General features: G+C 39.4%; 1 protein-coding gene and 1 long non-coding RNA gene across 2 annotated transcripts; one reads left to right on the top strand and one right to left on the bottom strand.

Moving 5' to 3' along the window:
• Positions 1-707: 707 nt before the first annotated feature.
• On the bottom strand, positions 708-15,783 carry LOC146893806 (UDP-glucuronosyltransferase 2B31-like). The gene is made up of 7 exons (XM_087908929.1): positions 15,643-15,783; positions 13,368-14,131; positions 8,172-8,318; positions 6,492-6,625; positions 4,846-4,933; positions 3,856-4,075; positions 708-2,038 (listed from the first exon to the last, which is right to left on the bottom strand). Exons 2-7 carry the CDS (start codon positions 14,089-14,091, stop codon positions 1,759-1,761), a joined length of 1,593 nt encoding a protein of 530 aa, XP_087765055.1. The 5' UTR covers positions 14,092-14,131; positions 15,643-15,783; the 3' UTR covers positions 708-1,758.
• On the top strand, positions 15,632-23,121 carry LOC146893805 (uncharacterized). The gene is made up of 2 exons (XR_015738551.1): positions 15,632-15,755; positions 19,872-23,121. It is a non-coding gene; the product is annotated as an uncharacterized LOC146893805 (long non-coding RNA).
• Positions 23,122-24,002: the final 881 nt, after the last annotated feature.

The raw sequence follows: 24,002 nt of genomic DNA, 5'->3' as shown, positions 1-24,002 counted from the left end.
TGCTTCGACCAAGAAAACAGGCTTTACTCTATTCCTTCCCAAATTTCTCAGGCTTTCTGTGGATGCAGTTATCCACGTGGGTGCTATTCTGTAACATGAGGGCCAGCTTGTTGGAGTTTCTGTCCTGCCCGGTACCCCACAACTGGCAAGCCCCAAAGAAACTCACACAGAGATCTCTATAATTTATAAAGCTGATTGGCCCATTAGGTAAGACTACTTAATAGCTCTTGTAGCTTATGTTAACCCATTCCTCTCATCTATGTTAGCATATGGCTCAGTACCTTTCTCAGAGGGGCAGCTCACATCTAGACTCTTCGTTGGTCTGGGCAGAACTGGAAGGAATGGAGTACACATCATGGATACTTGATCTCACTCCTAATTCTGGCACAGCAAGCATTCTGAACCACTGAGCAATCTTCCCAGCACATAGTCATTATTTCAAAACATCTTCTATAGAAATATTTAAGTCACAGCATAAGTATGAAGAACAAAGGTAAATTATATTGTTTTTTAAAAGTAACATAGATATATAGACATATCTACACCCTGCAACAGTGAAAACTTACCTGTTTTGAATTTTGTTTGTGGTATCTAAACTTCAACTTGGAATCTTACATCTGTTCCCAAAGATTAATTATGATAATGAGGAAATTTTATTATTATTTTAAAGGATTAAGTGGAAACAAAATTCATTTCACAAAACCAAGTAGCTTTTCAATATTTATTTTTATTTTATGTGTCTGTATGTTGAGTCTGCATGTACATCCACCAGAAGCCAGAAGAGGGTGACAAACTCCATGGAACTGGTGTTACTGATGGTCCTGTAGAAGAGGAGTTAGTGTTCCTCTTCTTTCCAAGTACTGTCTTAGTAGATCCTTATGAAAAAAGTTATTCAGAGGTTTTGTGCCCAGTGTGAGACCAGCACCAATACTGGTATCCCAAAGACAACTAAGAGGCCAGGATTTTTACACAGCTCCAATCCTGAACATTTTGCCTAGAATTTTTTACTACAAAGTCTGCAATAAGCAAATTGAAAACTTCTTCAATACTTGCAAAACCATGTTGTTATCAATAGTGGGCTTCTTAATAATCTTGCATCCACAAACAACCTCTGAGACACCTTCATTCTTTGGGGGAGTTAGTCAGTTTGAAGTGTGTAATTATATATTTTTATATGTGTGTGCTCATTTGTGATAGGGGTACACCTATCACGGCAAGCATATGGGATGTCAGAGTACAACCACCAGTGCTATTTTTCACCTTCCACATTTCATGAGGCAGGGTAACTTTTGCTGAGCACAAGGCTAGTTGGCCTGCAAGTTTGCAATTCTGTCTCAGACTCATATCTGGCTTGCTTATACTGGGCCTACAGGTGCTACTGGTTATAGGTTTGATAGGGTTCTGGGGATCCAAGCAAAAGAAGGAAGTCTTGACAGACCAGTGATTTACCATCAGAGTTGTTACCTCAGCCATTGTATTTTTTGGTATAACTTTTAAACTGTAAAAATGAATTTCTAAAATTCCTATGTGTACTCATGTTGAATATTTTAATTTTACTGGGTTTACTTTTCAGTTTAATTTCAGGCCTGATGTACAATTAAGTGCAAAAATTATTAATTCTCTGGGAGAAAAAAAATTTGAGACTTGATGAATAAGACTGAAAAGCTGTCTTGTCGCAGGATGAAAGACCCTACTCCAACAGCCTCTCTTGCTGTGGTGCACTGGAGGAGGTCCATGTGTCAGTCCTCCCCACTTCAGCTACTCCCTTTTCTTCTTCTTTCCAGACTTCGCAAATCTCTGGCAGCAAAACAGGCAACACTTTGTGATGACAAACATCACAGTCACCACACAGGCAAGCAGGAATCCAATCACGTCCAGAGAGTGGTACTGGTACCAGATAAGGTCATGCGCTACCACACGAAGGTGCTTGGCCCCTTTGTGACGCATGACATACTCAATCCAGAAGACGGCTCTGTCCAGGGGCTTCACTGGCTGTTCGTGATGTATTCTTGATAGCCGCATGGCGTTCTCCTTATAGCTAAAGACATGAATATCAAAAGCCAATTAGTTTACTTAAGTTCTTCAAGCCTAAGAAAATTTCCGGAAAGCATCATGAGACTCAGTAAATGCCAGAGATGAGCACTAGGTACATTGTGGTTTAGACTGGGACATGTTTGAAGGTTTGCCTGGAAGTTGGTATTTTCCAAGATATTCTTTGCAATACTGAAATGGGATACCATTTTGGGCAGGAATTCTTTGCAGCAGAGCAAATATTAGTAAGCCATATCAGGCACTGCAAGGTAGGTGGCTCGACACAGTCTGAAGATGATTGCATTGATGCTTTTAAGAAGGCATTGTGTTCTTTTACTCTTTGAAAACTCAATAAAAATACCACTAATGGTGAAAAGTGGGTAAACTAACAAAAAGGGACATGCTTTGCAGAAGACAACATAAGAGCTGGTATGCAGCTCATTGATAGCTTGCCTAGAATGCTTCAGGGTCTGCTTTAACCCCTAGTACTTCTAAGAGAGACACAACATAATAATTACAAGGATGCAGAGGATGTGATAATTTTCAATTATTTTTTATATTTATGTATTTTAATTGTTTTTCTGCGGGCCATGGGGGTGTGATATGTGTCATGCAGCATGCGTGGAGGTCAGAGGAAAACAACTGTCAGTCTATTTTCTACTATACAATGCCACTTTTGTGTTTGAAGTCAGGATGATAGACTGATCCTTGGTAGGAGTCTGTGGAGAAATTACTAATATAAGTGGTTACTGGAGAATAATTCAATACAGCAGTTATTAAAAGAGCATGAATTTCCTGACTAATTGCCCTGACTTTAGCTTTCTTACCATTAGGAATCTATTTAATGAAATAATACATAATATTTCAAAATGATAGAATAAGGCCCATGGTTTTTGCAGCACTGATCATGATAGTTAGGAACTGGAATTGACTGTGGTGCCCATAGTGAAATGACGGATAAATTAAATGAGGCATGAAAGCATAGTTAAATATTATTTAACAATTACAAAGGAGGAAATCTTCTTTCTACAGTAATAAGGATGGAATCACAGGATGTTACACTAAGTTGTACAAACTCAGCCCTAAATGAAAACACTGTCCATTCTCATCAGTGTGTGGAATCACAGTGTTGATTCATAGAAGTAGAGAGTCTCAGAGTAGTAAGTGGAGTCTAGGAAGGGAGACAGTGAGTGGAGCTAGAGAGAGGTCAGCTAATATATACGTCCTGCCACTGGTGAGCAGGATAGTGCTCTACAGTGAGTTCATGACTGAACTACAAGTCACACGTCTTATTGTAGCTGTGGAATGTGGAAGAGGAGACTTTCAGCACTGACAAAAACAAAATTCTAAATGCTTAAGGAGATGGAAATGGTAAATCAGTTATTTGGTCATTATATACTATATATTTATATACACATATGCACATATATGTACATTCATAATTATTCTACTTTGGGCAATGAGTGAGAATTATTTAAAGGAAGAATATGAGTTTCAGAAATTTTAATCATCGACTTGTAATATTTACTACTTTTTAGGTTCATTATTCTGTTCGTTGATCACCTATTTGTGAAAATTGTGTACTATCATTTAGCAAGAGAAAATGTTTTACATAATCAAATTATTTTAAACTAATTTCTTATATAGTAACTCTATAGGGATACTTAGCAGTTATGATTAACAGTAAAAGCTCCTTCCACAGTGGTTAAGTGAGTTTTATGTTGTTGTTTTGAAACTCAGACTAAAGATCAAAAAAATGCTATTGTAACCTTGGAGAGAACTTATCCGGACAAACACCATATTGAATAAATTCACTGTACTCACGAAGGGTCATTAGTAACTGTTTTCACTGCATGAAGCAAATCTGTGCTGGACATTGTGAGAAAGTCCACACGGACCCCTGCTCCTTTGGTCTTCATGTGAACAACATTATCAAATTGGTCTCCAAACAAAGGAATGCCCACCACAGGGATCCCATGGTAGATCGCCTCATAGATGCCATTGGTGCCACCATGAGTTATAAAAGCTCTGGCTTTTGGGTGACCTAGCAAGGAGAGAAATTAAGGGCAAATGTTAAATACAAGTCTGAGAAAGAAAATGAGAGGCAGAGGAAAAAGGCACAGAAAGGGAAAATATTCTCTTTACGACATTATCATACCCATGGAACAGAACTGAATCCCTGAAATGTCTTTGACCACAGAGCACAACAAATCCACAGGGATTAAGTGGAGGTCACATAGAGTACATGGAATTTGGAAAGTAGAAAGATTTTGTTCAATGAACAAAAAAGGGCAGAGCTCCTTCCAAGTGAAGCAAACAGCACGCACAAGTTTAGGAGAGAATATTCTCCTAAGAAAACAGTGAAACCCCTGCTCTAGATTGGTTGGCTCCAAGTAGTAGTGCTTAAATGCTTGTTTTGATGGAATCAGACTGAGGACAGGCAATACTTTATCACATTTAGGACCATTTCATTTTGTGGGGTCTTTGGGGGGGGCACGGTAAATAAGGCCTTTTTAATGAAATGCCATCCCCACTGGCATTTAAAATTGTCCTAGAGTAGGGGAAAAGGAAGGTGTCAAGTTGTAGAAATAGGACGTGGAGAGAAATTAGAAGTGACTTAAATGTATCTGAACAGTAATTAGCGTGGCGGTGACAATAGATTCTCTCATCTCGAATGTTACTACACAGAATAGTCACATCAATTCTTTATCCATTTTCCCCAGAACTAGATCACAGTTGTCATAAAAGCATTAGTGTGGACACCCCCCGTCCTGAGCAGCCATTCCTATATCTCAGGTGTCTCCTGATGCTTACCGAGAAGGTCATTCTGGGGAATCCATTTGTACAGCCGAGTGTTGGAGCCCAAGGTGTCTGGCTTCTTGCCTTCAAATCGCCAAAGAACCTGTTAAGATGAAGCTAACCTCCTATTATTTTGTTCAAATGTCAAGTTACTTCTGCTAGATTTCTAGGGAGATTAAGAATCAATGGAGATAAACCCCAGTCCCTAAGGGCCAGGCAGTGAGGATGGATGATGGGCACCGTGAAGAACTGCTACAGCAAGGCTGTAAGTTCTCTTCACTGTCCTGCAGTTAGTCTCATGCTTCTCTGAGTTTCAGCACGGCACCTTAACGTTTGGCCAACAGGAGCTTAGGGAAAGTTAGGTCTGGCCATGTGAAGCAGTAGTTAAGAAGTGTGTGAACGTAATTCCAGTTCAACAATCCATCAGAGTTACTAAAATATAGCTGGCATTGCTTTTCCAGGATATATTTATAACAGTTTTTATTTTTCAAATTCACTATTACTATTTGCCAGTAGTATTTGAGTTTGTTCATTATAATCCCTTAATCATAGTTATTTAATTGTTTCGGCCCCTGAAGAGTGACTGTGCACATGATCACTTCAAGGGCATGACCTCGAGTTACCCCCTTTTCCAGCGTTAAGAGACTCAGTTCTTGAAGGTTGACTTGGCGTTTGGAAAATCCTGTTCTACCTATGTTTTGGATTAGCAGGGCAAACATACAGCATAGGCCCATTTTCAATGCAGGTGATCACATTTGTTCATGAGTGCACAGGATTGTAAATCTATGATACAAACTCCATTTTAAAATTTTGTGGTTTATTTATTTTGTCTATTGTCTATTTATTGAAAAAAGATGTTGTCATCCATAACATATATTCTATTTATGGATTCCAATCCCATGGCTCTTAGATCGTCATCCATACCCCCTCTTTGAAACCTACACCTTTGCCTTCTCTTTCTTTCCTTAGAAAACAAATAGACATTCAAATAAGAAAAATAAAATAAGATAAAATAAAAATGAATAAACCAAAATAGCATAAATTCCATTTTTAAGATGGAGAATTATATCTATTCATGTGTAACTTAATCTTTCTTTCTCTCTCTCTGTGTGTGTTCATATGTGTGGAATGTGTGTGTATGTGTGTGTGTGTGTGTGTCATCTGAGGCTGGAAGAATGCTTTGGATCCCATGGGATGCAGTTATAGGCAGTTGTATGCTGCCAGATGTGGGGCACAGAACTAAGTTCAGGTAGTCTGTGTGAGCAACACATGGTCTAAAAGATAAATCACCTCTCAGGTCCCGCAACTGCCAGTTTTGAATGCCTGACTATTTACAATTTAAAAGCAGGCTTGATTATAGGGTGGTGTGTGAAATTCCTCAAATAGTCTCCAAGGTAATGGATGAAGTAACAAGGCACAGTTTTGTTATTCTTATACGTTCCTACCAACAAGTTTAAAGACACTTATTAAGTGTTTTTCCTTCTGAACAATGTTTTAATAGCAAAACATCATTTGTCTTTTATATTTCTGTGTCACAAGTGACTTCAGAGAGTAGCTAGAGCTATCGTGACAGCTTCAATTTCACACAACGTTTCTGCCATCACACCCGAACAGGATGTGACCATCTCAGTGAGGATGCCACATGAGGCACTGTATCTCACCTTTTGTGGAATCTGGGCAAGGCCTGCTGCAATCACATTGGCCCTTTCTTCTGTTAGGGTGCCCACCATGGACCCCAGGGAAAATACCACCACACCATGTTCTCCGGAAGACTGGACGAAGTCTTCTATTTCCTGTTGATGAAATATCAGCCCATCACAGGGAGCAGCAACACTTAACAACCTGCATCAAAACTGACACCAACATCCACAGGAAGGAACTGAGCAGCATTAGAAATGATCAGAGTGGTAGGTGCTTTAAAACTATTCACAGCCACATATAAGATGTAAGTTGTAGTCAAGTGTAAGGTTACAGCTCTCTGTGTTACACATACTCACACTCACACAAACAGTTCTTTTCATCTTGAAAGGCAAGATTTGTTGATATTTAATTTCATGTTCTCTTTTTCCCACCCTAGTCCTTTGGCTACCAAATACCTGCTTTCTGTTTCTATTATTTTGACCAATCTAGGGAGTTCTTATAAGGTCTTCTTATTTTATTTCTGTCTTGCTCATTGGCTAGTTTGTTTATTGTACTGTTATTAAGGTCATACCATGTGTTTCTATACCCTAGGTTTAATGTTTTAGTTATTGTTCTTATTTGCACACTTTTCTCAATAATTCTCGTGATATCTAGGTAATTTATTCCTTTCGTAGTTACTGTACTAATGTTGTGAGGACTCATCATGATTAAGGAAACTTCTAAAAGAAAGCATTTAATTGGGAGTTTGCTTCAAGTTTCAGATGGTTTGTCTGTGTGCATCATTGTGGGGAGCATCATGGCAGGCTGGCATGGTACTAGAACTGTAATCCATAACTAAACCCATACTATAAGAGGCAGACCGATAGAAAGACGCCAAGCATAGTTTGTGCTTTTGAAACCTCAAAGCCTACGTCCAGTGATACATTTCTCCAACTAAGCCACACTTCCTAATCCATCTTAAACAGTTAACCAATTGGGAACCAAACTTTCAAGTATATGAGCCTATGGGACCATTCTTATTCAAACCACCATGCATGCTTCCCTTCAGGAATAGTGCTGTTATGAGCATCCTTACTTTGATATCTCATTGAAGTCCTTTGTTCAGTTCTTTTACTTACATTCTCAGGATTAGAATGCATGGATCACAAATCTGTTGCTAATTTTGTTAAGACTGTCCATTATCTTTTTATTTGTGTTCTTTTTAATAGATGTGAGTTTCATTGGAAAGAAATTTGCTATGTGCTGTCAATTTATGTTACTGTGTCTGTTCCTGAAAATGTATGTGTAGGTATGTATGGTTAGGGATGTGTTCTCACTTGTGTGATTGGTCAAGAAAGTAAATAGAGCCATTGTGAATTATGAAAATAAATGTTTCTTTGTTGACACTCCATCTATTTTCTCTCAAATCACTTTCAAAAGGAGTTGGTTTTGGACGTTTCTTTATCTTAGGTATTTGTTCATTCTTTTTACACTCAAATATAAGAAAATACTTATCTAAAACAGAACCTTGCTGAATTAATTTAGTCCAAATGATAGTCACAGTCTTGTGATGGAATAGATACAGGTGTTTCTACTGGCGACTTGCTTAACTAATTCCTGTTTTTCTCTGAGTTTGACGAACATTCTGAAGGTATAAAAGATAATCACCCTTGCTGAAAATGCGCGAAAAACAGAAGCAAACAATGGGACTATACTTAACTTTGGCAGAGGCTTGGCAGGTCTGCAGTGGAGTCCTCCAATGAAATCAAAGTTTGGTAAGACAGGGTGAGGAAATTCCAAATCCCAGTAGGTTCGAATGAGCCATACATCTGCCTTCCCCATCATCTCAGAGAGGGTCGTGGGTCTTCCTGAAGAGGAATCAGGACAGCCAAGGTAGAATAGGTGACAAAAATGTCAGGAGAAGATGAATATGCCAGGTCATCTTCTGGAAATAACTTTGATAATGTAGCTGGAGTTGTTTAAAGGTGTATTGTTGGGCTATAAAACATATAATTACATATCTATCTATCCATCTAATTATCTATATCTCTGTGTATAATGTTTGATACAAGTTTGTAATATGTTTCTCATACTTATGCTTAGATATATGTAAACTCAAAGTCATTGTGGAAGTGATGTGGGTGGATATTCCACATCTGTAATCGACTTTGGAAATTCATGATTTTCACATACCTAGATATACATACCTAGATAAGCATTTTAAATACAAGAAATTCTGTCACCTGTTTGTCATACTCAGGGAAACACTTTTCCCTTCTACTACTCTCTATCTTGTCTGCCCTGTTTAGGTGCCTGAGCCTTGATGTGTGCTCCTCTAAGTGAACTGAGAATTTTGGGCTCTTTCATTGAGTTTTGAGGTCTTCTGGTGTAGCCCAGGGTGGCTCCTGCGTCGCTATGTAGCCATAGTTGATCTTGAACTCCAAATGCTCTTCCTCCACAATGCAACTGCTGGGATGACAGGTGTGAGCTGCCACATCCAGTGTTAAATTTCATGGAGATTCTGCTTTAGCCCTTTATTTTGAGACAGAGTCTCCCTGTATAGTCCCAGATGATCTCAAAGAGAATTTTAGGTTATTCCTGTGTTCCTTGTCCTCATGCTGCTCTTGATTTATGATTGATTAAGAAATAGTTATGCATGTATAAGTTCGTTTGCAGATAATAAAAGTAACAAGTCTTAAAGCATGGAAAGTGAGATGTTTGGTCATTAGGTATATTTTAAAACACTAATTAGTAATCATTGTTTCTATACTTAGTGGTATACATTTTAAATACAATTTCAAACCTTCTAATAAATAAATAAATATAAATTCTCCAAAGCTTAAATTCATATGCTTTCTGTGCTTAGTATATAGTCAGTGTATTCACAGCTGTGCAGATATTTAGGAGGTGAAATAAAAAAATATTTCAACTATTACATGAGAAAACTGATGTATGTAAAGGGAAAAGTTCTCAAAGCTATGCAGACCCCTAAGACACAAATACTTAGTAGTATATGTGCAAATCATGAGCACATGGATTTTTATAAAAGCTATTATTTAAAAACTTGTGAAATGAATTAGGTAGTAAAAGTGTTTACAATGAAAGCTCAATGAATTGAGTTCAGTCTCCATGCATGTCTCAACACCTGAATTGATATTGACAATCCAAATAAATGTGGAAGTAAAACCTCATCAAATTTGAATCTGACATACATACACACACGTGCATGTACACACACACACACACACACACACACACACACACACAGCACAAACTCCCTACCCATGAGAGAAGTGTGCACGTGCATACACATGTTAATAACAGTAATGGTAGCAATGGAATGATGATGATGATGTCACCACACAAGACAACATATGGTTTTAAAACAAGAGTTATCATAAACAACTTCAGTGATGGAACAGGATACAAGATTAACTCGAAAAAATCAGTAGTCCTCCTTTACATAGAAGATAAATGGGCTAAGAGAAACATCACCCTTCACAATAGCTACAAATAATATCAAAGATCCTGGAGGAGCGCTCTTGCTGCAGGGGCTTCTTTGTTTCACAGGACCCTGCCCCCGCCAAGTTTGCCCTTTTGTCTATGAGGTCCTAGTCCCAGCAAGTGGCCCTGCTTCTATACTATACTGAGGAGATACAACTGGAGGGGTAAATGCGTGCCTGCCTGGCCCACCAGACGTCCCGGAAACAGAGTACAGGCCCCCTCCATTTCCCTAAACGTTTCTGGCCTTTCAGCTGGTTCTCTCCCTGGCTACTGGCTCTCTCTATTTACCCCATTCCGTCTTGCCCCCAACTGCCCCTTTCCATCTGTGGGGTCCTAGAGTCCCCCAACTCAGCCTGTTTTGGGACTGGGGATCTGGGGAGCCAGTGGTGAGTGCTCCTGCCACTGGGGCTTCTTTGTATCACAGGACCCTGCCCCTGCAAAGCCTGCCCTTTTGCCCACAAGGTCCTTGGCCAAGTATATATGAACATGGTATGTACTCACTCATTAGTGGACTCTAGCCACAAGTGAAGGACACTGAGCCTATAGTTTGCCATCCTAGAGAAACTAAACAATAAGGTGAACCCAAAGAAAAACATATATAGATCCTCCTGCAAATTGGAAGCAGACAAAATTGCTGGGCAAAAGTTGGAAGCATAGGGGTGGGTGTGGAGGTGGAGTGGGGGGAAGGGGAGAGGGGGAGAGAGAAGGATTGGAGAGAGCTTGGGAGAGTGGGATGGTTGTGATAGAGGAAAAGTTGATATAGGAGCAGGGAAGAAGATAACTTAATTAAGGGAGTCATTTTAGTATTTGCAAGAGACTTGGCTCTAGAGGGGTTCCCAGGTGTCCATGGGGATGTCTCCAGCTAGGTCCTTGGGCAGTAAAGGAGAGGGTGCCTGAACTGACCTTGTCCCATTGTCACACTGATGAATATCTTGAATATCACCATAGAGCCTTTGTCGGGCAATGGATAGAGATAGAGACAGAGACCCACCTTGGAGCACTGGACTGAGCTGCCAAGGTCCTATTGAAGAACAGAAGGAGGGAGAAGATGAGCAAAGAAATCAGGACCGTGAGGGGTTGATCCACTCACTGAGACAGTTTGCCTGATCTAATGGGAGCTCACCAAGGCCAGCTGGACTGGGACTGAATGAGCCTGTGATCAAACCAGACTCTGAATGTGGCTGACAATGGGGGATAATTGAGAAGCCAATGATAATGGCACTGGGATTTGTTTGTACTGCATGTACTGTTTTTTTGGGATTCTAGTCAGTTTGGATGTACACCTTCCTGGGCCTGGATTGAGTGGGGAGGGCCTTGAACTTCCCACAGGGCAGGATACCCTGTCCTCTCTTAGGACTGGATGGGGAGGGAAGAGGGTGAGTGGAGGAGTGGGAGGGGAATGGGAGGAGGGGAGGAAGTGGAAATTCTGAATGGTATTACTTATAAAGCAATAAAAATTAAAATAAAAGATTTTGGAGTAACTCTAACCAAACAAGTGGAAGGCCTGTATGACAAGAAAGAAATTGAAGAAGACACCAGAAATGGAAAGATCTCCCATGCTCTCGGGTAGGTAGAATTAAGACTATAAAAACGGCAATCTCACCAAAAGCAATCTACAGATTCAATGCAATGCCCATCAAGATCCAAGCAAAATTTTTCACAGATCTTGAAAGAATAATGCTCAATTTCATATGGAAAAGCAAAAAACCCAGGCTAGCCAAAACTATCCTGTACAATAAAGGAACTTCTGGAGGCATCACAATCCCTGACTTCAAACTCTACTACAGAGTTACAGTACTGAAAATAGCCTGGTATTGGCATAAAAACAGACAGGAGGACCAATGGGACTGAATAGAAGACCCGGATATCAATCCATACACCTAGGAGCACCTGACTTTTGACCGGTATGTATCCATATGTATCATTATGCACAAAACTCAAGTCCAAATGGATCAAAGACCACAACATAAAACCAACCACACTGTACCTCATAGAAGAGAAACTGGGAAACACACTTCAATTCATTGACACAGGATATCTCTCCCTAAATATAACGCCAGTAGCACAGACACTGAGAGAAACATTAGTAAATGGGACCCCCTGAAACTGAGAAGCTTCTATAAAGCAAAGGACACAGTCAACAAGACAAAATGGCAGTCTCTTGAATGGGAAAAAATTTTTACCAACCCCATGTTGATCAGAGGGCTGTTCTCCAAAGTATACAAAGAACTCAAGAAATTCGTCACTAAAAGAACAAATAATCCAGGAAAAATTGGGGTACAAGACCTAAGCAGAGAATTCTCAACACATGAATCTAAAACAGTTGAAAGACACTTAATGACATGCTCAACATTCTTAGCCATCAGAGAAATGCACATCAAAACAACTCATATTCTATCTTACACCTGTAAGAATGGTCAAGATCAGAAACACTGATGACAACTTATGATGGAGATGATGTGGGGTAAAGGGAACACTCCTCTCTTGGTGGTGGGAGTACAAACTGGTACAGCCCCTTTGGATCAGTATGGCAATTTCTCAGAAAATTAGAAAGCAACCTACCTCAAAACCCAGAAATATCACTTTGGCTGTATACCCAAAGGATACTTAATTATACCACAAGGACGTGTGTTCAACTATGTTGATAGCAGCATTATTTATCATAGCCAGAACCTGGAAACAACCTAAATGTTCCTTGACCAATGAATGGAAAAGGAAAATATGGTAATTTACACAATGGAGTACTACATAGCAGAAAAAATAATGACATTTTGAAATTTGTGGACAAGTGAATGGATATAGAAAACATCATATTGATTAAGGAAATGAGCCAAGAAAGACAAATATGTACACACACACTCATAAGTGGCTTTTGACGTATACCAAAGAAAAATCAGCTTACAAATCACAATCCCAGAGAAACTAGAGAACCATGAGGATCCTAAGAGAGACATACATAGATCTAAACTATGTGGGAAGTAGAAAAAGCCAAGATATTCTGAGTAAATTGAGAGTGTTGGAATCACGGGAGAGGGTAGTAGAAGAAATGAGCAGAGAAAAATATTTAGTTCAATAAAAACAATTGAAAAAATAAAAATAAAGAATCAAAAGCAAAAAAATGTGGTAAAATGGCTTGTTGATCTGTTATATTTTAGAGAAATTCGCCAAGATTTGTTTTATGTGTATGTGCCTTTCTGAAGAGTCCCTTGCAAGTCATAGACAAGGCTCTGCAGTTGACATTGGAACCTAAGGTTTTCTACAGTGCTTTGATTTTGGCAGATAATTTCATAGCCTTTTCACCATTTTACATGGGAGAGATATATCCTTCTGTTGTTAATCCTATTGTTTCAAGTTCCCCTTCAATGACACAGCAAATTTTGAAAGCACCAATCCCAGTTGACCATGGCACTTACCCAATACTTCACTGTAAAGCTGATTCCACCTCTTCTCGTTATATGTTTGAAACCAAAAGTCAAAAGAAAGCATATAGATGATATTTTGTACCCTCTCCATGAATGTCATTCGATCACTCAATTCTGACATAGCAACAGGCACATAGGAAGGAGGCAGTGGCAGTCCTCCACTGTACTTCTCATATGTAGAGCCAGGAAAGAATCGGAGACTGTACACAAGTGGTATCTTGAGAATCTCAGCCAGCAGGTCACCACAGGGCATCAATGGATCTGCTACTATGACATCAAAGCTTGAATTTTGTAGTTTTGTCATGAGGTCTTTGTTAAAAACTACATCTTTGCAGAGACTTTCAGAATAATTTGAATCTACCCAAACCACTTCTTGCAACATTAAAAAGTATCCCCAAAATGATTGCTTTGGCAGCTCATAAACACATTTTCTGATTGATTCCATGTAAAGTTCCTCCAGATCAGCCAGGGAAGTGGATGCAGGGTATGTCTCAAATTCAATAGCAGATGTGTCTCCAACCTCATACGAAAGGGAGGCTGAGGGTATCAGAACCGTCACTTCATGGCCCTTCTTCACAAGTTCATCCAGGATGGTCCTTAAGTTGAGCCAATGACTGTATTCCATTGGCCACACCAGCACCTTCCCAGTACTCCCAGATCCAAAGAAGCCACTCAGTTGTAGCAGGAACAAAGCTGCTGTCATTTTCACAGACATCTTGATTAGGCTCAGTGTTGCTCTTCAACGCTGTATAGCTCTTATAGATATAGAAAGAGTAATAATTAGTTAAAGTATAACTTGTGCCCACTAAAGCTAATACGCATGAGACAGTCACAGTCTCAAGATGACAAGTGCAAAATCCAGGAGGCAGATGTGAACATCTGAAATGACTACCGATTCTCGGTGACCTTGAATGTATAATGTACTTGGAGAACAGAGGAAAGTAAGATCTTCCCTCTCCTCTTTTACCCTTTAATGCAGCTTCCTTGATAAAGAACTTGGAGTATAGTCATCTCTGTTGGGTCACGTTTTATATATCACAGTTCAGAGTGTCTTCATATGAATGTTGGCATGAGAAATCATTTATCATATTATTTAAAGATCTTAAATAAATGGTTCAGAGGCCTATAGTAAACCTCAGAGTTATAAACACTGTATTTAAAATTAGAGATGATTTTATTCTAGATAGAAACCCTGTTCTTTTAGCTTTTCCATTGGTTCCAGCTCTGCCCAACCAGAAACCTGCTTTATTGTAACTAGTCATGCTGGCAGGAGTGAATATAATCTGAGACACTTCTGCTTCCCTCTGTAACTACCAGAGTATGGAAAGAAAGGATGCCCCAAATTAGAATTTTTCTGGTGAACTTCTGCTGGGAGAAGAAATGCCTGATGCCTTGGGGGCACCCAGAAGGAATCTGTCTTCAAAGGCCATTTACATGCTAGGTAAATCAAGGCATTTGTAGAGCATAGGAACTAAGGTAATATTGGGCAAGAGACCATATCATATAACGGCTGGACTTCTTTACCTGTGTTTATGTCTTGTCTGAATCTCAAAGATGGAGTTTCTTATGGGTGATTGCCTCTCTTCCTAAAGTGATCACAATGAATAAATCTGCTTTTTTTCTAGACTTCACAATTAATTTGACTCCTTTGTTTGGCTTATTTAGGTGTGTGAGTGTGTGTGTGTGTGTGTGTGTGTGTGTGTGTGTTTGTGTAACTGCCTTGTTGAGACACACAGGCTATGACCCCTTAGTCATGTAACATCTTTGCTTTCTTATTCTGAGGTTTTCATGTAGCTGATATAAAATTTCTGGTGCTTTGTGACTGGCTTTGATGTTTGAACGACTTTAAAGTGCTGTCATGTTGTAGGAGGTAGAGAAGGTTCTATTATATGATGTTAAATCTATTTTGTAACAGTAAGTCCACACTTCCTCTTTTCTAATTTGATAGCTTTATTCCCACTTTTGACTACTAATCAATACTTTTTACTAATATTCATGTCCCATCGTTTTTTTCTTCTTCTACATTTTGATCTAAACCCTTTTCTAAATCCACGAATCTTTTACAAGATTGCAAGATATCATTAGAAAAAGGCTGAGTGCCTCTTTGCTTAAGCTCCAGGGCTGTGCTACTCACAGTACAAACAAACCATGAACTCCGGTGAACTATGAGCTCTGCCTCAGAGATCAAAGGCAAGAGGATTTAGAGAGCTGGGAGAAGAACAGGGGAAGTGGTTCATGCTCCTGTGCAGAACCGATTTATCCTGACCTGTGTTCTCTGGGAGCTTGGAAGTGGGCCAGATGACAGAGTTGCTCCTGAGTGGGCAGCGAAGAATGGGACACCCGATGGAACTCGTGGCCAGTCCTGGGATGAGCATGAAAGTGAGTGCAGCAGGGAGCCTGGGAGCTGGGCAGGCATGGGCGGAAACTTCTGGAACCTCGCGGGAGTTTAACAAGCTGGGGCGGGGACATGGAAATGGGGATCCACCCTGCCTGCTGCTTTGTCACTGTCCTTGTTGCCTGTAAAGGGTTCACGTGGGTTTGTTCTTACTTGTCCTTGATCCTGGAGCAGAATGCTCAGAATCTTTCAAGTCTGAGAAAGTGACAGACTGTTTCCAAGGAGCTGCTTGGGTTGCTATTCCTAATACAGTACAGCAGTCTCCTGATGTCTCTCCTTGTCTGTTATTCTTTCTCTATTGATCATAATCAGGTAAGAGGGTGAAGCCCCATCTCGTTGTTTTTTGGGCTGAGTCTGAATGACGTTAAGCATAATGATGCTGAACATACTTCTATATGTGGATTGGCGGCCTGTGGCTATTTCATGGAAAATGTCTATTCAGATCCTTGGATCATCTTTCCTCCTCCTTTCTTTTTGGTATATGACTTTCAAATGCATTATTCAGGTTTGCAATTTTTTTCCAGGTTTGTGGTTTGTCCTTTCAGTACTTTTAGTGATTTTTTTTTGATGAGTGAAGTTTTCGTTTTAAAGAGTCCAATTAATGAAATTTACCTTAACTGCTCCTGTATTTGTGGTCAACAGAAAAGCAAATTTCAAATTCAGTAATAAAAATATTTTTACACCTTTATTAATATCTTATATTTATATTTCTTAGCTTTACTTCTTAAAGCACTTTAAATGATCATTTGTATATGTTCATTTGTATATGATCATTTAAGAGGCAGAGGTCCCTGAATGTGGGTGACAGTTCTGTGGCTTGGGCAGTCTGTGTGCCCACCCACGGCAATAGGAACAGAATTTTTCCTTCGTGCATGAACGAGCTTATTTCCCAACATTGTAACAATGAAAATGAATAGGAATCCTAGACATGCATGCATGCATATATATATATATGTTTATGCATGTAAAACAAATTATCTATCATCTATCTATCTATCTATCTATCTATCTATCTATCTATCTATCTATCTATCTCTCTATCTATTTATCTATCATTTATTCTTGAGAGAGAGTTGCTAATGTACCCCTGGCTGTCCTAGAACTCTCTATCTCTAGACCAGGCTGGCTTGGAAGTCAGAGATCCACCTGCCATTGGCCTTGGAGTGCTGGGATTAAAAGCATGTGCCACCATGACTGGCTACTGTTTGGTTTTTCTTTTTTTGTTTTTTCTTCATTTATATTTTTTTCATGAAATAAGTTTTCCTGAATCCTCCCCTTCTCCCTTCTCTCTTCCCATTTCCCCTTACATCCACCCCCCCACCCCCATGCACCCAAGTTTTGCCTGAAAGTCTTGTCTACTTCCAGTATCCAGGCGGATAACCATATGATTTTCTTTAGGTTCACCTTCTTATTTAGCTTCTTTAGGATCACTAATTATAGGCTCAATGTCCTTTACTAATGGCTAGAATTCACTTATGAATGAGTCCATACCATATTCCTCTTCTTTGGGTCTGGTTTACCTCACTCAGTAAAGCGTTTTCTATTTCCATCCATTTGCATGCAAAATTCAAGATGTCATTGGGATGGAGGAAGGGTGGATATGGGAGCAGGGAAGTAAATATCTTAATTAAGGGAGCCATTCTAGGGTTTACAAGAGACTTGTCTCTAGAGGGGTTCCCAGGTCCAAGTAGAGGTCCCCAGATTGTTCCTTGGGCAGCAGAGGAGAGGGTGTCTGAACTGGCCTTGTCCCATAGCCACACTGATGAATATCTTGCATATCACCATAGAACCTTCATCTGGCGATGGATGGAGATAGAGACAGAGACCCACATTGGAGCACTGGACCTAGCTCCCAAGGTCCAAATGAGGAACAGAAGGAGGGAGAACATGAGCAAGGAAGTCAGGATGAGGAGGGGTGCGTCCACCCACTGAGATGGTGGGACTGATCTAACACTAGCTCAACAAGGCCAGCTAGACTGGGAGTGATAGAGCATGTGATCAAGATGGACACTCTGAATGTGGCTGGCAATGAAGGTTGACTGAGAGGACAAGGATAATGGCACTGGGTTTTGATTCTACTACATGGACTGACTTTGGGGGAGCTTGGTTCGTTTGGATGCTCATCTTTATAGACCTGGATGGAGGGGGAAGGACCTTGGATTTCCCACGGGGCAGGGAACCCTGATTGCTCTTAAGACTAGAGAGTGAGGGGGAGGTGAGGAGGAGGAGAGAAAAGGGAGGCAGGGAGGAGGTGGAAATTTTTAGTAAATAAATGAAGTATGATTGAAAAGAAAAAAAACAAGTTTTCATTTTTGTTTTTTGGAGACAGGGTTTTCCTGTGTAGCCCTGCCTGTTATGGAATTCATTCTGTACTACTAGCTGGTCTTGAACTCACAGAGATTCTCTTGTGTCTGCCTCTAAAGGCGAATACCACCAGTCTGGCTACACAACGTAATTAGAAGATAAAATTAAAAAAAGAAGTTTAGGTTACCCAGTCAAGAAGGCATACACCTTTAATCCCAGCACTCAAGGGGCAGATGTAAGAGGAGTTCTATGAGTTCAAGGCTAACCTGGACTACCTGGAGGGTTTGAGAATGCCTGGAGCTGCATAATGAAAGTGTGTCTCAAGAATACAGATAATCACTCAAAAGGAGAACAAATGAAAGAAATAGATAAAAGAAAATAAAAAATAAAAATGATAAACAAAGAAATGTAATTTTCTCACCAAACACTGGTGCTGAATGAAGTACTGGCTCAGCAGTTAAGAGGAATGGTTGCTTTTTCAGAGGAACCAGTTAGATTCCCAGTTCCCACATGTCTCACAGACATCTGTAAGTCCTGACACAGAGTTGTGTATGACATCTTCTAGCTTCTGAATGCAGCTACCATGCATGTGGTACACTCACATACATTCTGAGAAAACACTCATACAGCATCTGTAAACAAATAAGTTTAAAAAATAGAAACCTAAAATATAATTTCAAGCAAGTAGTCTTGGAAAGAGATTAGGATTTCATTATAGAGCAAATTCTATAAAATATATAAATTTAAAAACTATAGTATGGAAGGTAATGGAGCACTATGTCTTTAAATTCTAGCTATGCAGAGACTTGAATTAAGAGATAACCAAGGCAGAAAGAGTGTTTAAAGTGAACTTTGGAATGACCACACCACCCTGAACTGCCTTGATTTTATCTAATGTGAACTTTGGTTTCAGCTTAGGAGTGTTGGCAGGAGCCAGAGTCTGCTTCTGTTGTTCTATAATTTTTTCCCTGTGAACAGCCAGTGTTCTTTTAACCCTTGTAAGCAAAGATTTCTTTTGGTCAGTGCTGCCTTTATAACTTGGGACTGTAACTTGGAGTCTTTGGCATAATCTGTTTGCAGATCTATGGGGAACTCTCTTGGGCAGGTTCATCTCTCTTCCTTATTTCATTCATTCCATGCATCAGCTTGTTTGTATTGCTATTAACACTTTGGAAGCTAGTCATAGGAGCTTTTACATCATAAAGGTAAGCTATGTCGTATTGTCAGGGTCATGAGATAGAAATCCCAATTTTTTCTTATAAATGCATGTCATCTGCACACAGAAATCACACTACACCTTGAAGCATTTGTCCCATTTCTAGAATAGCACTATCAAGTTATATCTGTGTCAGCTAGAATATCAGATTATGACAGTCTTGTTTTTCCATTTAGTATTTATCTTACCATGAAAACCTTATACTATATACTTGGATTAAAGAACTAGATTCTTAGATTCATTAAAAATTATTCACTGAGTATCACACTATTTTATGAAGTGGGGATATATGAATAAGAAGACATGGTCTCCATCCAGGATGAACCTCATATAGGGTGGGTGTGAGCTGTCACTGAAAGTGCAAATGAGTGACACAACATGGCACAGTGCCATGACCTGAGTGCCATTTGCTGTTTTATTCTTGATGTTTAGAGTTTCCAGATTTTTACTACCTGGAATAGAAATGTGGTATGATGACACATGGTTATATCAGAACAGTCACTGGTATGACCTCCAAATAAAGTTGGAGTTGTATGACTCCCAGACTCTTCCTTACAGAGTATTTCTTTATTTGATTCAGGGACATCATAAAGAAGGCAGCTCAACATACTGTGGACAAGACCCCAAGGATGTTCCCTCCAATATCATGTCAGCTCAATCTGCTGTGGACAGGACCACAAGGATTGTCCTGTCAATCAAGAATCAAAATCCATTCCCACAGACTTACCAATAGACCAGACTTTCCTCAAATGACACTAGACTTTGTCAAGTTAGCAACTGAACCTAACTAGGTGGATAACTAAATATTTTCTTGATGTGGAATTCCCCTCTATATGCTCAGGTCTACTTCTAAATGCTGAAATAATAGTGACAGTGTCCGGGTCAGTTGTGACTAAGGGATACAAAGGAAATGCTTCTTTGCTGTGATGCACTGGAGGAGGTCCTTGTGTTGGTCCTCCCCACTTCAGCTACTCCCTTTTCTGTTTCTTTCCAGACTTAGCAAATGTCTGGCAGAAAAAGAGGTAGCACTTTGTGATGACAAACATCACAGTCACCACGCAGGCAAGCAGGAATCCAAGCATATCCAGAGAGTGATACTGGATCCAGTTGAGGTCATGTGCTGCCACACAAAGGTGCTTGACCCCTTTTTCATGTAAGACCTACTCAATCCAGAAGATGACTCTATCCAGGGACTTCACTGACTGGTCGTGGTGGATTCTTGATAGCCTCATGGCGTTCTTTTTATAGCTAAAGACTTCAATATCCAAAACCATTTAGTCTACTTATGTGTGTCCAGCTCATGAAAGGTTCAGGGAAAGCAAGTAAATGCCACAGAGGAGCACTAGGTTCAGTGTGGTTTAGACTGGGACATGTGTGAAGGTTTGCCTGGAAGTTTGTATTTTCTTTCCAGAACTGAAATGGGAAATCATTTTACCCAGGAAGTCTTTCCAGCAGAGCAAAAATTCATAAGCCTTTTCTATCACTGTAAGTGGGGTGGTTCATACAGTTTGACGATGATCACATTGATGCTCTTGAGAAGAAATTGTATCAATATTCTTTGAATACTCATTAAAAACATTATTAGTTGTTAATATGAAAATGGGTAAGAGTGGAATATACATTGCACAAGATGACTTAAGAGCTGGGATGCAGGTCCTTGATAACTTGCTTATAAATTATTTTCATTATCAAATTTTTCTAAACTAACTTCACATATAGTAAGTCTATGGGGATAGTTTACAGTCTTGCTTGAACGTAAATTTAATTGGACACTGTTTGAATGATCTTTATATTGCTGTTGTGGTTTTCAAACTTAGACCAAAAATTAGATGAGTTTGACTGTTACCTTGGATAGAACTTATCTAAACTAGTACCAGTTGAACAAATCATTGTACTCTCTAAGAGTCATTTATGACTATCCTCACAGCATGGAGCAAATCTGTTCTGGGCATTGTGAGAAAGTTCAGTCTAACCCTCTCCTTTGGTCTTCATGTGAACAACATTATCACATTGGTAGAAGCTGCAAAACAATCCCACACCTGTTAAGAATTAGGGTTAATAAAGAGTTATTTATTTGAGGGGAAAAATTACAGATTATTGTCCCAAACAACAATCCTCTCGTCACATACAGAAAACAGAGTCTAGTTGCCGGGAAAGGGAGCCGGAAGCAAGAGAGAGATCGCCCAGTTCTTGCTGCTTTTTAAAGGATAAGAGACCACATCCCAGTGGGCTGGTATCTTAAAGGTTATTGTCAAGGTTCATTGTCTTCTTTTAACTTTTGTGTTTCATCAGCAGTAAAAGGCATTATAATCTCTGCTAGGTCTATACCTGTTAATTGACAAAGTTTCAGTTTACCTTTTATAATTAATTCCAGAGATATTTTCCACATAAGTTTTTAAGTTTTTACTAAGTTTATGTGGTAAAAAGATCCATTCTAAGATAATATCATCCCTTTGCATTAAAATTCCTGTAGGAGAAATTCTGGAAGGCATTATGATTAGAATACAACTAAGATTTGATTCACCCTATTCACATGTGCCTCCTGTAATTTCTCCTCAACAATCACCAATTCCTTTTCTGCTTCAGCTGTTAATTATCTGTAACTATTCAAGTCTTTATAACCTAAGATTTTGTTGAAAAGAATTATTAGGTCAGGTGTTATTCCAACAGCCGATCGTAGACTGGAAATATCTCCCAATAATCTTTGAAAGTCATTACAAGTCTGCAACTGGTCTCTCCTAATTGGTGCCTTTTGTGTTCTAATTTTCTGTAAGCCTGTTCTACAACCTGGGTAATTAACAGAATCTCCTCTTTAAATCTTTTCAGGAAGACTTTGTAATTCCCATTTAGGCAAGACTTTCTTTACTTCTTCAAACATCCTTTCTAAAGTATCTGTATTTGAATCAGATTACAAAATGTCATTCATGTAATGGTAGAGTATAGACCTAGGAAATTGCTTATGTGTTATTTTCAAAGGCTGGCTGACTAAGTATTGGCACAATGTGGGTTTATTGAGCATTTCCTGTGGGAGGATGGCCGATTGATATCTTCTAGTAGTAAGAATTATAAGTAGGCACTGTGAAGGCAAACTTTTCTCTGTCCTTTTCTTGTAAAGGTATAGTGAAGAAACAATTCTTTAAATCAATAACTATGAGACCATCCTTTGGCAACAGAGAAGGCAGAGGAATTCCAGATTGTAGAGGGCCCATAGGCTGAATAACCTTGTTGATAGTCCTTAGATCTATCACCATTCTCCATTATCCAGATTTCTTTTTAACAACAAATACAAGAAAATTCCAAGTACTGGTAGATTATTCTATATGTTGAGCATCTAGTTGCTCTTGTACCAGCTGTTCTGCAACTTTTCCTCAGCTAGAGGCCACTGCTTAACCCCTATTGGTTTTTCAGTTAACCATTTTAAAGGTAGGGCTGTTGGTACCTCTGAGGATTTATCAATTGCTTTGTGTTCTTCTACAGCCAAATGGCTGGTGTACATCGTCTGTAATATCTTCTAATATTTTCCTCAGAAACATAAGTTTTGGGGGCTGCAGGAATCCTAATCTGGGTATTCCATTGCTGCAATATGTCATGACCCCACAAATTCACTGCAATATTGGCTATTAATGGACTTAGACTTCCTATTTGCATTTCTGTCCCTATGTATTCAATCCATCTCATGCTTAGTTTTACCTGTAATAGACTTTCAATTCCCAGGAACTGAACATCTATTTCTTGAAGATGCCAATTCTGATGCCAAGATTCTGGAGTAATGATACTTACATCCACACCTGTGTCTAATAAGCCTTCAATAAAAATGCCATTTACGCAAACTTTTAGCTTTGTTCTTTGATCATTTATAGAAGTCTGCCAAAATATACATTTCCTCTGTCCTACTGGAGTTTTTGACTCATCCTCCACATTTAACCCATCATTTAGACCAGTATTGCTTTTTAGAGAGGGCATTGAATTTTTAAATTTTCCTGGCAAGATATGGTATCCAGAGTAACTGGGAATGACTGGACCACATTCATCATGGGGGCCTGCCAGAAGCCCCCACAGTGTTTCCCGATGGTATACGGTTGACTTGTCTGTCTGTCATTGACCTATATTCATTGGTCCAATGTTTACCTTTGCCACACCTCCTATATACACCAGGAGGCTGAGTCCTCCTATTTCTGCCATTCCCAGAGGAGGCATTATTCCTAGGAATCCATTGTCTGCAATCCCTTTTCAGATGTCCCATTCTGTCAAAATTAAAACATCTAGTATTCTGATGTCATCCTTTACCACTGGAAATTGCTTCTCCTACCAACGCTTCAGAACCACAGTCAAGAGTCTCGACATTCACTGTATGCAAGATCCATTCATCCATGGGTGTTGATCTGATCTTTAAAGGCCCAAGGATCTGTTTGCACTCAATGCTGTCATTCTCATAAGCCAAAGATTCAATTATTATGCGTCTAGCTTCTGGGTCATTTACTCCTATTTGTATAGCCCTAGTTAGTCTTTGCAAAAAGTCACTAAAAGGTTCTCTCTGATCCTGTTTAACCGTAAGATATGATTTGACTCTCTGTCCTGTGGTACATAGGGACAAGTTATGGTCATCATAAAGATCTTGATCCTGAGGATCAGAGTAATGTCCTTCAAACAGCATTTGATCTAGGAAAATCTTAAGTCCCTTTGCTTTTTCTTGTTGCTTTAAAATTCTCAC

Source organism: Myodes glareolus, chromosome 8 (genome assembly GCF_982192425.1).
Source record: "Myodes glareolus chromosome 8, mMyoGla1.1, whole genome shotgun sequence".
Taxonomy (NCBI): Eukaryota; Metazoa; Chordata; class Mammalia; order Rodentia; family Cricetidae; genus Myodes; species Myodes glareolus.
This window is presented reverse-complemented; position numbering and strand designations above follow the sequence as displayed.